The sequence below is a fragment of the Erythrolamprus reginae genome, chromosome 1 (assembly GCF_031021105.1).
Source record: "Erythrolamprus reginae isolate rEryReg1 chromosome 1, rEryReg1.hap1, whole genome shotgun sequence".
Taxonomy (NCBI): domain Eukaryota; kingdom Metazoa; phylum Chordata; class Lepidosauria; order Squamata; family Dipsadidae; genus Erythrolamprus; species Erythrolamprus reginae.
In genome coordinates, this window is record NC_091950.1 from 334,383,086 (window position 1) to 334,396,049 (window position 12,964).

A 12,964-nucleotide genomic window follows, 5' to 3' on the forward strand; every position below is an offset into this window, starting at 1 on the left:
GGCTCCACCCCTAAACAGGTAGAGACCAACATTTTGGAACCATTTTTTTTATCCTAAAGAAAAGGGGGTTAGGATGCTTTTAAGGCACCAAACAATAAATATCCCCTAAAAATTCTAGGAACCATAAGAAAATCAGACAGATTGTCCCAAGCCCACAAAAAACAAACAAACCCACCCTCACCACATTTCAGTGCACTATGATAAATTCATATCACTGAATGTTTTTCCAGCAGGCCAGGAAATACATAAATGTAAAAAAAGATGTGATCAAGATTTAAGAGTCACTGGTTTCCAAGTACCGCCTCTATGTTGGTTGAAGCAGGCAGGATTCCCTTGGGTACCATTTGTTGGTGGTCAAGGGAAAGGGAGGGTTTTGCCTTCTCTTTCTGCTCAAGATCCCCATGGACAATTGGCGGGCCACTGTGTGACATAGAATGCTGGACTTGATGGGCTTTGGCCCAATTCAGCATGGCTCTTCTTATGTTCCCCTTCTTTACTAAAAACTTACTGGACTTTAAGAATCACGTCACAGTCATAATACAAAAAGCATTTTTAGAGATGCCATTAATCTGCCATCCAGTAATAATTGTGACCTGTCACTTCTTTTATGATCTCTATTATTCCTTTGTGCTGGATTTTTGATCCTGGCTCAACTCTGGCTACCTGGAGCTGTTTGTAAACTACCATCTTCCTTCAACATTGAGAAGTGAGGAAATAAGAATTGCGCTTCCTTACCTGCCAGTAATTTTCTGACCGAATTAAATACGGCAATAGACGTTACATGTGGCGGGTAGAGTTCTGGCATGGAACAGAGAGCAGTCAAAAACTGCAAAGCAGAGTGAAGGAACTGGAGGTTGCCCTCGGCCACGTCAAGTTCTCTCAATATTTGAACACAAAAGCTTTGATATAATTCCCTGTGAAAAAGCCGCCTATTCTTGCTGGGGTTCACTGGATCTTGTAGTTCATTCTCAGCTGCAGGAGGCATAGATTGGAAACAAAACGAATCTGCTTTTAGAAGAGTAGTAATGTGTGGTATGAAAGCCAAGGGTAATGGCTGGCCTTTTGTCTTGTTCCTAAGGCAGAACTTGATAGTCGCTCCCGTTTGCAACATGGCCTGTTCGAGAAAAACAGGGAGCATTCCTGAAATCTGTCGTTTCGCATTGGGTTGTTCTTTCAGGTACGTAGCCAGAACATGACACAATGAAATCAATGCCACCAGAAGCACCTGGTCAGCTGCAGGGCTCCAATGCTCAGGCTGCCCAGAACTTGCATCACATGGTTGGCAACTTGTTACGAAAGACAGGAACTTTTCCAGGTTCAGTTTCACACTCTGCCTCCTATCTAGGACTACCTGAAGGTAGAATTCCAAAAAGAGTTGGAGCTCATGAAGAAATTCATCCCAAGCATCAGTCTTCGGGACACTGCCCAAGGTCTTACAGGCTGCAAACACAGAGGTGACGAGAGCTTCGAGAACATCGCTGGCGTACAAAACCTTGAAGGATGAGTTTGCGTGTCTCCCGACTTGTAAGCATGCAAGAAGGTGGCAGCAGGTTGCCAAAAACTTTAAAGACAAGGCTTTGTTGCAAGAAATGCTTGCTCTGGTATTCACAGCCAAAGAAACCAACAGAAGAAAGCACCGTGTGAAGTCCATAGGAAAGAAGCTGTCTACGTTCAATGCTGAAATGACCTCTAATATATTCAAGAGCTCTCTGATATGTTCTTCCTCCAAGGTAGCGTAAGATCTATCTTTCACTAATTGCAGTATATTAACAGCAACCTTCTCCATAATTGCCCAGGAAACCGAAAAGTCACTGCTGGACTTTACTCTGGCCGCGTGACCAGAAGGGACAGCTTCACACCACAAAGCATCTCCTGCACACAGCAACGGAAGAGGTTGATCGGCAATATTTGGAAATGCAGACAAGAGAACACTGGCACAGCGCTGAATTATTTGGGTTAGGAAAAAACACTGGAGCATCTGCAGTTCTGGGAGAAGAGAGCTGTGCAATAAATCCTTAGACAGCTTCTCCATCGTGAATGAAAAATCATCCCCATCAGCCAAAGTTGACTGGGTCCGCTTAACCAAGAGGGTTTTCAGGAGCACCTCTGCAATACACTCTGTATCATCCTCAGAAAGATAAGGAAACAGGACAGGAAGATTTGAGACCACCAGGTGCCAATGTGCCACTGGATAAGTAAGAGTGGTTATACTACTTGCACTGCCATCCCAGGGTTCCGGTTCTTCTTTGTTGGTGGAAGCTCTTCCAGACTGAAGGATAAAAGCCCCAGCACTTTGCAAAGCCTGATGCAATGCCTCTGTCCAACTGGTGGTGTGCATTAGCACCTTCTTCATTTTTTGAAGGACCAGCCACTCAGTACAGTAGCTGCTCATTGGGGAGGAACATTTCACCAGCTTATCTATCTTCTGCCAACACTCTGCATCTAAACCAGGAAACATGGTTGAGAAGTCCCAGCTTTCTTCAGAGGAATCGCCAAGCAATGGGGCTAAGGGAGAGCTGTAGTGCTTGCAATTTAAGTCAAAAAGGGTATCACTTTCTACGCACGCACACGCCAGAAGAAGAGCCGAGTTACTGACCTTCTCTGCCCAAAGCTCAAATTCTGCTCCTCCTGCCTCGTAACTTTTCAGCAGGTCAAACAGAACTTGGATGACGTTCTTCTGCAACGTCTCCAGCAGGGCTTGAGCGCGGTGCACGACCAACAACGGAGTGGAGTCATCTAAACTCTTCATGTGGAAGAGAACCGAATACAGCAACGTGCTGATGGACAGAAGCTTTGAGGCCGCATCAGCATCCCCCTTGACATGAGGAATGACGAAAGTCTGACATTTCTCCACTATGAGAGCTACGATATCCAGCACCTGATTGGATGGCAGATCCAAAAGACACTCACATAGCTTGGCCTTGATACCGGCCGGCAAGAGTGGCAGTCTTGATTCCTCTGCAGCGGGACGTAAAATGACCGATAAGACTTCTTGGAAGAGATTTGAGAACTGGCGCAATTTGGCGTAAGTGGAAAAGACGGTGCTAACAAGGGCGGCCTGAGCCTTCTTTGTCCGCGGCTCAGAGACCTCCGCGTCAATCCAAGCCAAGGCCACTAAGTCGTCCAAATCAGGATCCACAATCATATGATTTAAGGAAATCAAGGCCCGGAGGCATCTAAACCAGGCAGGTATGGTGGCTTGCGAATGATTCATCAGCAACTGGGATAACTGACGGTAGAAATTAAACTGGACTGCCTTGTGCCGGATACGATCAGCGGCCACGTTATAAATATTATTGCTCAGCACCAAATTGAGAAGCTGCTCTACCGCTAGCAGCTCCGGGCTCCACTCTGATGCTGGAAGCTGGTTGTCCCAAAGGTTTCCTGGCAGGCAGGAAATCTGTAAACAATTGTAAAGTTTGGTAAGCATGTGAAAGCAGACCAAACGGTCTTCGGGCTTATTGTAAGTCTCTAAAAAAAGTTTGAGGAGCAAAGGCACTGAATGCGCGGTCACTTTCCCACGAAGAGCTTGTTCACAAAAGGCAGCGTCTCTTAAAGAGGCCTGGATTGTACTAGCCGGGAGAGTCAGATTTTTCAAGCCTAGTTTCTTTGCGCCAACAGATTCCTTCCGTAGCAACAGCTCTTCTCTGTAGGACGACAAGAGCTCCTGTTGGAAAATGCCACCCTTGAGCAAGCTCTCTACGTGATTCCGGACTTCCTTGCTGAGATGTGGGTGAATGCGGTCGTCTTCTGCATCGGTCCACACTTTCACCGTTAGCAAGTATCGAAGCAATAAGCATGGCTGCAACAATTTCTGGGTCACTTGTCCAAATACGCGATTTGCATTGGGTTGCTGCCGCTGAATCAGAAGGTAGTGCCTGAGGCTCAGTTGAAGGACTTCAAACAACTGGAAGGATATGGCCTCTTCTGATGATAACTGCCAACAGGTTAGCCAGGACAATTTGCTCAGAAGATGTACCAGCAGATCAAATTTTGCGGTATAAACTATCGAAAGAGGAGGCTTGGAAAGGATGCCGCTACAACAGCTTAGCACGGCCTTGACATTCTTCAGTGTCTTTTGAGTGTAAGCAAGAGAAAGATTTTCATTTATGACCTAAAAACAAGACAAGGGACAAAACAGAAGTTATGTTCAAGGATCTGTATCAAAATTAAACTCAGCGTTTTCTTCTATATTTATTATTACCTGTTAAATCACGTGATATAAACAGTTTCCCACCCTCCTTTTATGTTTTATTGTACTATCTAAACCATCTGTTCTGGCTCTTTGTAATGACAGTAATTATGGAAATTCAGACAGATAAAACATCCTTTACAAATGGATTCTAGATGAGGAAGGTTCCATAAAGGTGAAAATCAAATCTGGCAAGGACTTAGTAAAAAATGTAAATAAATATCATGCTAGCACAATCTGATTTTAAAGCAATGTGTGTCTTAGTGGACTTTCACACAAAAGAAGTATTTCTCAGTGTCAAGCCTCCACATAGTTGGCACCTAAGAAGAAAGAACCACAACGGAATTCAGAGAGGCATATTTAATACAACTCAGAGGTAAAAAAAATATATAGGTGAACCTGAAGGCACAGAAAAACTTCCAAGTGGCCTCAACAACTCTCAAGAAGAGTGCTACCAACCAGATGACTGCAAGGAATGTAAATCCTTTCATTTTTTGCTTTTCTTTTTATGCCTTTTTGTGTCTTTAAATGTAGACGAACTGATGGTTATAATGCAATTAAGCAATGAATTACGTGATGTCTTTTTAAATGTATATACATTAATAAAAACTATGTTTTTTAAAAAAGATACATATAGCTACAATGTACAATAGTGATACTAAGTTAAAACATCCAGCTATTGGCTAGTTTGCCAATCTGCACTTTTCTATCAACATACAGGTATCAAACAATATTCCTGCAAGTACCAATACTGTATGTTTCAATGTTCTAAACATACATGCCCGCTTATAGATGTTTATAAATGACTGCTGGATCATAATATTATTGCCCAAGCTGTTATCTTACAGATGTGTTGTAAGAGCAAGCAAAGAATTCCCTTGCTGGAATTATTTTGAGTTGCAACCAAAACACAATTGGAGGCAGATAAACTAGGGAAAGTTGTTCATAAAGAAATACAGCTTTGAGGGGCTATCAGATTATTATGGGAAAGTTGGAGAAAAAAATATACAGGCGTTGTGATGTAAAGAGAAAAAGTACAACAGATAGTCACAAGGTTTCAAAACGATCCAGGCACTATTTCTAGAGGAAGGGGATCTATGTAAAAGTCAATTTATTTATAAATAAATTTGTACATACCTGTGCAATTGTATAACGCAGAGTGACTGTTTTTCCATCTTTGAAGAGATTCTGTAGCTTTTTGCTGTGAATGATGTCGTCCAGGTAAATCCAAAGCTTCTCAATTATCTCATCTGGCAATTCAAGTTTCTTATTGTAGCAGGAAATCAAGGTATGACTTACCCAGTCAAGTAAGACCTGTGTCCCACAAAACACCCATGCAGACATATTAACCATGATTATTTTAGGTAGGATAGGGACAGTTGGAACACAAAACAGTTTGAGGCAAATAATGTGATTCCGAAAAATAAGCAGATCTGTTTCACTAATGCGGGACGTAGAAGGGCAACTCAATACTTGTGTATAAGCGGCAGGCTTCCAGTATTGTGATTAAAAAGATAATATCAAAATACATAGAGATTCATTCTACTTCCTTATTAATAACCACCTCACCAACTTGCACGTCTGTTATATAGCTTGCAACCAAAGCTGCCTTTACCTATAGAACTATATATGGGAACACATGTTCTTTTTTTCTTTTCCTCACAATCAAAGAGGCATCTCCCAATTTCCCAAACTCCCATAAAAGATTATTTAAACGTAAAATTTGAATTCTCTGTGTACTATATATCCATAAATGGATAATGTGTCCATTCCAAATATATGCTAAGGCTACATTTTCATAAGGATGGAAACATTAGGAATTTCAGTGGGATGGCAGAATATATTTAATTTCACATGACAAACAGAAACATAAATAAGATCTACTAGCATTTAACCGTGTAAGTGATATCCACTCTTCTAAACCATTTTGCAAAAAGTAGATTTTATAAATACAGTGGTACCTTGTCTTACGAACGCCTCTTCTTACGAACTATTTTCACCTTATGAACCCAAGCCGCTGCTGCTGGGATGCCCCGCCTCCAGACTTCTGTTGCCAGGGTTTGTGTGAAGGATGCAAGGAGAACAGAGTGCTTGCAGAGGTAATGAAAGGGTGTGTTTTGTAGAAAGAAAAGGGAGGGGCAGCTTGGAGAGAGCGAAAGAGTTTGCATTAAGAAAGCAAGGAGAATGGAGTGCTTGCAGAGGTAATGAAAGGGTGTGTTTGAAGAAAGAAAAGGGAGGGGCAGCTTGGAGAGAGTGAAAGAGTTTACATTAAGAAAGCAAGGAGAACGGAGTGCTTGCAGAGGCAATGAAAGGGTGTGTTTGAAGAAAGAAAAGGGAGGGGCGGCTTGGAGAGAGCGAAAGAGTTTGCATTAAGAAAGCAAGGAGAACGGAGTGCTTACAGAGGCAATGAAAGGGTGTGTTTGAAGAAAGAAAAGGAAGGGTGCCCCCCTTGCCTTTCTTCCTTCCCACACAACCTTTCGCTAGCACCCTGCTAGCCTTGCTTCTTCCACCCGCCCCCTTTCACTGCTCCTCCCTGCCCTCCGTTCGCCTCCCTTCTAAAGTTTGGGATTTTCCTGAAAAATTTGCACACATTATTCGCTTTTACATTGATTCCTATGGGAAACATTGTTTCATCTTACGAACTTTTCTACTTACGAACTTCGTCACGGAACGAATTATGTTCGTAAGATGAGGTACCACGGTAGTCTGCCTGCCGAACAATTAGCTCTCTATGATAGTTGGTTGGGACATTTCTTAGATTTTTCTAGATTAGCAACCAACCTGGAAAATAATGAATTATTCTCCCAAATAACAAATGTTTTCCTGCTACTAACAGACCCTTAACTGTAGATAAGTTATTAAGTACAGACCTAAAAAAATTCAGTTTTTGTATAACATACTAAATCACATGTCCCTGGTTTCAGATTTGTTGGCCTTGTGTACCCAGGATATGTCCCATATCATCCAAGGGCATGGGGTGAGGTATCATCAATACGCCGATGATACCCAGTTATACATCTCCACCCCATGTCCAGTCAACGAAGCAGTGGTAGTGATGTGCCGGTGCCTGGAGAATGTTAGGGCCTGGATGAGTGTCAACAAGCTCAAACTCAACCCAGACAAGACGGAGTGGCTGTGGATCTTCCCTCCCAAGGACAACTCCATCTGTCTGTCCATTACCCTGGGGGGAGAATCACTGGCCCCCTCAGAGAAGGTTCGCAACTTGGGTGTCCTCCTCGATCCACAGCTCACATTAGAGAAACATCTTTCAGCTGTGGCAAGGGGGACGTTCGCCCAGGTTCGCCTTGTGCACCAGTTGCGACCCTATTTGGACCGGGAGTCACTGCTCACGGTCACTCATGCCCTCATCACCTCGAGGCTTGACTACTGTAACGCTCTCTACATGGGGCTACCTTTGAAAAATGTTCGGAAACTTCAGATCGTGCAGAATGCAGCTGCGATTGAGCAATCATGGGCTTTCCCAAATATGCTCATGTTACACCAACACTCCGCAGTCTGCATTGGTTGCCGATCAGTTTCCGGTCACAATTCAAAGTGTTGGTTATGACCTATAAAGCCCTTCATGGCACCGGACCAGATTACCTCAGGGACCGCCTTTTGCTGCACGAATCTCAGCGACCAGTTAGGTCCCACAGAGTGCATCTTCTCCGGGTCCCGTCAACTAAGCAATGTCACCTGGCGGGACCCAGGGGAAGAGCCTTCTCTGTGGCGGCCCCGGCCCTCTGGAACCAACTCCCCCCAGAGATTAGAACTACCCCCACCCTCCTTGCCTTTCGTAAACAACTTAAAACCCACCTCTGCCGCCAGGCACGGGGGAATTGAGATCCTCTTTCCCCCTAGGCCTTCACAATTCTATGCATGGTATGTATGTATGTATGTATGTATGTTTGGTTTTTATATTAATAGATTTGTAATCATTTCTAATACCAAATTACTATTGTACACTGTTTTATTGTCGCTGTTAGCCGCCCCGAGTCTCCGGAGAGGGGCGGCATACAAATCCAATAAATAAATAAATAAATATTCCCAGGAATATCAGTGGTGTTATTCGGAATCTTTAACTGTGGCTAGAAAATATATTTAATAATTTTTTTAGTTTGATTTTGAAGGGCAATGAATAATTTTTTAACTATATCTGCATGGTGCGTTGGTATTCTTTGGATGAAATCCAACATTAGGAGTATATTTCTGCTTGAGTAACAAATCTTTTCTTTCTCCATCCTTCTGAATGTCCTCAAAATCTTTTCATAAAGCAGCTGCAGAAAAGAAAGGAAATCTCCCCTTTTTAAAAAAAATATGCCTAAAATGTGGTTAAAATTTTTGTCCCCCAAATATTCTCTTCTTCTCTAGGGAAATAAATATTTTTTAAAAAGGCAAGAGAACCTTAAAGGTAGGTAAGCTTTTAAAAAATGGTGAAAGAATGGCACTAGATGTTTATAGAAATATCCAGTATATTTATATTTCCTTTGAACATAATTTCTAAATTTCTAAAAGTCCGGAAGAAGTTGGGTAGCCTATGAATCTAATAAATTATATTAACATTACGGAAATATAGTAAGAATTGTGTGTCTCATGAAAACCGAAAACTATTTGACATTTATGCTATTCAATTGCTTCTTCGAGTATCAAATTAATTCTCATCCACTTTCACTTAAATGTGGGAAAAAATAAATGATAAAAAGTTTTGAATAACTAAGTTCCCTTTTGGTTGAAGAAAGAGTGCCAAGCAGGTTCAAGACTTCCTAACATAAAAACAGCATTTAAGGGGAAAGATCTAATGAAATACATTACTTGTTCTTTGTTTGGAAGGAAGCACTGATGAGAAATCCATGCAAACCGAGCCAACTTGAATTTGTCCTCCCAAGATGTCTTTGAGCTTTTCAGCTTCAGATGAATACCAGAGTAAATTGCAGCCATGGAAGGAGCACCTGAAAATTATTTAAAGCTGAATATTAATTATGTTTCTAATCAAATCCTCATGACAGCGCCTTCAAATTCTGCATATATGTTCCGGTTTGCAATAGAGTTGATACAGGTTGAAAAAGGGAAATTCTATCATTCAGTTCTCATACCTGCTAAGAATTTGTGGATGGTATAGAATAGTCCTCAACTTATATCCACAATTGTGACCAGAATTTCCATTCCTAAGCATGGTGGTTGTTAAGTGAGTCGTGCCCAATTTTACAATCTTTTCGCCACAGTTGTTAAGTGAATCATGTGATCATTAAGCAAATCTAGGTTTCCCCATTGACTTTGTTGTCAGAAGCCAGCTGGGAAGGTTGCAAATGGTGGTCACATGACCATGGGATGCTTTAACCTTTGTAAATACGTGCTGTTTGCCAAGTGCTTAAACTTTGATCATGTGATCACAGGGGTGCTGTAACAAGTCACAAGTGTGAGGATCGGTCATAAATCGCTTTTTTGACGCTGGTATAACTTTGAACAATCACTAAATGAATAGTTGTAAGCAAGGGTGGGCTACTGCCTGGATTGGGGGGGGGGGGGAAACGCAGCGGGGTAGCGAAAATGGAGCTCCACCCCAGAGCACCCAATTTGTACTGAAAGATGTTGAAAGAAAATGCATAAGCCACGCACACAGTGTGGTAGTAAAAACTTTGGTATCCCTTCACTGGTTGTAAGTCAAATACTATTTGTAGTCATTCACAAGTTTGACTTTACACTGCTGTCCATCACTGTAACATGGGATAAAAATGAAGAACAAATGCTGATCAACTTCACTAACATCACTGGGGGACCTTCAATTCCTTTTTTTTTGGGGGGGGGGGGTGTTACTTAAGAAATAAAAATAGAGCATTTGCTGAAGGAAAAATATAATCTCATAATAAGAGATGCCTAGATTTCCTTTCATAAACATTGTGGCAGAATAAACAATGTTTTGAAGGATCTCTTCTTTCCTGATTAGAATCAGGTCGTATGTAAGGCAAGGGTGGGCAACTATGGCCTCTTTATGACCTGTGGACTTCAATTCCCAGAAACCTGGGGCAGCCATTCTGGGAGCTGAAATTCAGAGATTGTAAAGGCACCATAGTTGCTCACCCCTGTTGTAAGGTATATCTCCAACAGACATCTGATACAGAAACAAAATAATAGAGTTGGAAGGGACCTTGGAGATCTTCTAGTCCAAACCCTTGTTCAAGCAGGAGACCCTACCATTTCAGACAGGTGGCTATCCAGTCTTTTCTTAAAAGCCTCCAGCGATGAAGCACCCACAACTTCTAAAGGCAAGCTATTCCACTGGTTAATTGTTTTATTAGGAAATTTCTGGTTAGTTCTAGATTGCTTCTCTCCTTTATTAGTTTCCACCTTTTATTTCTTATCTTGTCTTCTGGTACATTGAAAAATAGGTTTAGAGAATAGTATCAGAGAGCAAAAAGGGCACATTGGCATTGTTTTAGAAAACAAAGTAGCTAGCCAAGTGCACCTAAGCATAAGGTGCACCTAAGTGTAAGACATGTAAGTTTTTTTAGTGTGTTCATGGAGTGAATGATAATGAATGTTTTAAATTATATTAGGATTTTAGGGTTAATTATATTAATTGGATTAGATGCACTATCATGTTTTCTTATTTATTTATTTATTTATTATTTAGATTTGTATGCCGCCCCTCTCCGCAGACTCGGAGCGGCTCACAGCAGGGTACAACAATTCATGACAAATCTAAATATAATTTAAAATATTTTTAAAAACCCATATTTCTAAACAAACATACACACAAACATACCATAAATTGTACATGCCCGGGGGAGGTGATTCAGTTCCCCCATGCCTGACGACAAAGGTGGGTTTTAAGGAGTTTACGAAAGGCAGGGAGAATTGATTCCAGAGAGTCGGGGCTGCCACAGAGAAGGCTCTTCCCCTGGGGCCCGCCAACCGACATTGTTTAGTTGATGGGACCCGGAGAAGGCCCACTCTGTGGGACCTAATCGGTCGCTGGGATTCGTGCGGCAGAAGGCGGTCTCAGAGATATTCTGGTCCAGTGCCATGAAGGGCTTTAAAGGTAATAACCAACACTTTGAATTGTGACCGGAAATTGATCGGCAGCCAATGCAGACTGCGGAGTGTTGGTGAAACACGGGCATACCTAGGTAAGCCCATGACTGCTCTCGCAGCTGCATTCTGCACGATCTGAAGTTTCCGAACACTTTTCAAAGGTAGCCCCATATAGAGAGCATTACAGTAGTCAAACCTCGAGGTGATGAGGGCATGAGTGACTGTGAGCAATGAGTCCTGGTCCAGATAGGGCCGCAACTGGTGCACCAGGCGAACCTGGGCAAACGCCCCCCTCGCCACAGCTGAAAGATGGTTCTCTAATGTGAGCTGTGGATCGAGGAGGACGCCCAAGTTGCAGACCCTCTCCGAGGGGGTCAATAATCCCCCCCCCAGGGTGATGGACGGACAGATGGGATTGTCCTTGGGAGGCAAAACCCACAGCCACTCCATCTTATCCGGGTTGAGTTTGAGTCTGTTGTCACCCATCCAGGCCCCAACAGCCTCCAGACACCGGCACATCACTTCCACTGCTTCATTTCTTATATATGTTGTGAGCTGCCCCCAGTCCTCGGAGAGGGGTGGCATACAAATCCAATAAATGAATGAATGAATAAACCGCTTTCTCCTACCTTTTCCTGTCCTTATAGTTCTCATTAAAGTCCTGTCATGGTCCTCATTGACACTGGGCATAGAGATTAGATATACTATATCAATGCTACGCAGCACTTCAAATGCACTGTCCAGGGTTGGCAGCACCCAGGAAAAGGTACTGATTCTTTAAGGTAAAGGTAAGTGCTACATTCATTTTCTGCACACACCATGCAAGTGTAGGGATATGACTGTTTCAATAAAAACTGCTACACTGGAGGTTTTAAAGAAAACACTGAACAACCATTTGTCTGAAACTATAATAGGATTTCCTGCTGGATCAAGGGATTGGACTAGATACAGGATAGGCAAAATTGGAGTTGTGGACTTCAACTCCCAGAATTCCTGCGCCAATCATGCTAGCTCAGGAATTCTGGGAGTTGAGGTCCACATATCATAGAAGAGCCGACTTTGCCTACCCCTGGACTAGAAGGACCTCCAAGACTTCCAACTCTGCCATACTGTGATTTCATCTGACCCCCAACCGAGTTAAGAAGCAAATCAATCCAGAGCCGTCTTTACAACTTCCAACAACGCTTGCCTTCTAACCCAAGAAATAAAAAGGGCTTCCCCGCGAGCCGCTTATCTCAAAGTTTGCAAACTCACATCCAATCAGTGCTGCTTAAGAAATCAAGATCGGTTTGTCAGCCGCCGTGGCCGAATAACAGCAGCTTCCAAAGAGTCCCTTGCTCGGTCGAGGAGTGAAATAAAGAGAATTGGGCTTCCACTAAGCACAAGTCCACCTACGGCTCAGGGCACAAGTTGCGTTAGGAGGGAGAATTGGCGGAGGACCCGTAGTTGCCGCAGAGGCTCGCAAGACTCCTCGGATGACATTTGCAGTCGCTTCCCTCCGGGACGCTCCGGCAAGCTTCCTCCTCCGCCCCTGCCAGGCCGCCTCCTCTTCCCACGAGCTTCCCAGATGCTCCCCGCACGTGCGCGTCCCTCCTTCCGGAACCTCCTCGTGTCACCTAATTTTCCGGCTGAAAAGAACCGGGCAGGCCTTCCTAGCCGAGCGTCGAAAAGCAAGAGCGCCTTCCCATTGGTCAGAAGACCCGCGCCTGCGCAGTGGCCTGTCTCTCTCGGCCCACCTCC

General features: G+C 43.2%; 1 protein-coding gene across 1 annotated transcript in view; it reads right to left on the reverse strand.

The window, feature by feature from the left end:
- Positions 1 to 12,944, reverse strand: part of URB2 (URB2 ribosome biogenesis homolog) — a 32,011-nt gene extending 19,067 nt beyond the window's left edge. The window contains exons 1-4 of the mRNA XM_070733946.1: positions 12,479 to 12,944; positions 9,005 to 9,141; positions 5,330 to 5,506; positions 736 to 4,114 (exon numbers count right to left, since the gene is read on the reverse strand). Of these exons, the coding sequence (XP_070590047.1) occupies positions 736 to 4,114; positions 5,330 to 5,506; positions 9,005 to 9,130 (3,682 nt within the window). The 5' untranslated portion in view covers positions 9,131 to 9,141; positions 12,479 to 12,944. The remainder of the gene's footprint in view (positions 1 to 735; positions 4,115 to 5,329; positions 5,507 to 9,004; positions 9,142 to 12,478) is intronic.
- Positions 12,945 to 12,964: the final 20 nt, after the last annotated feature.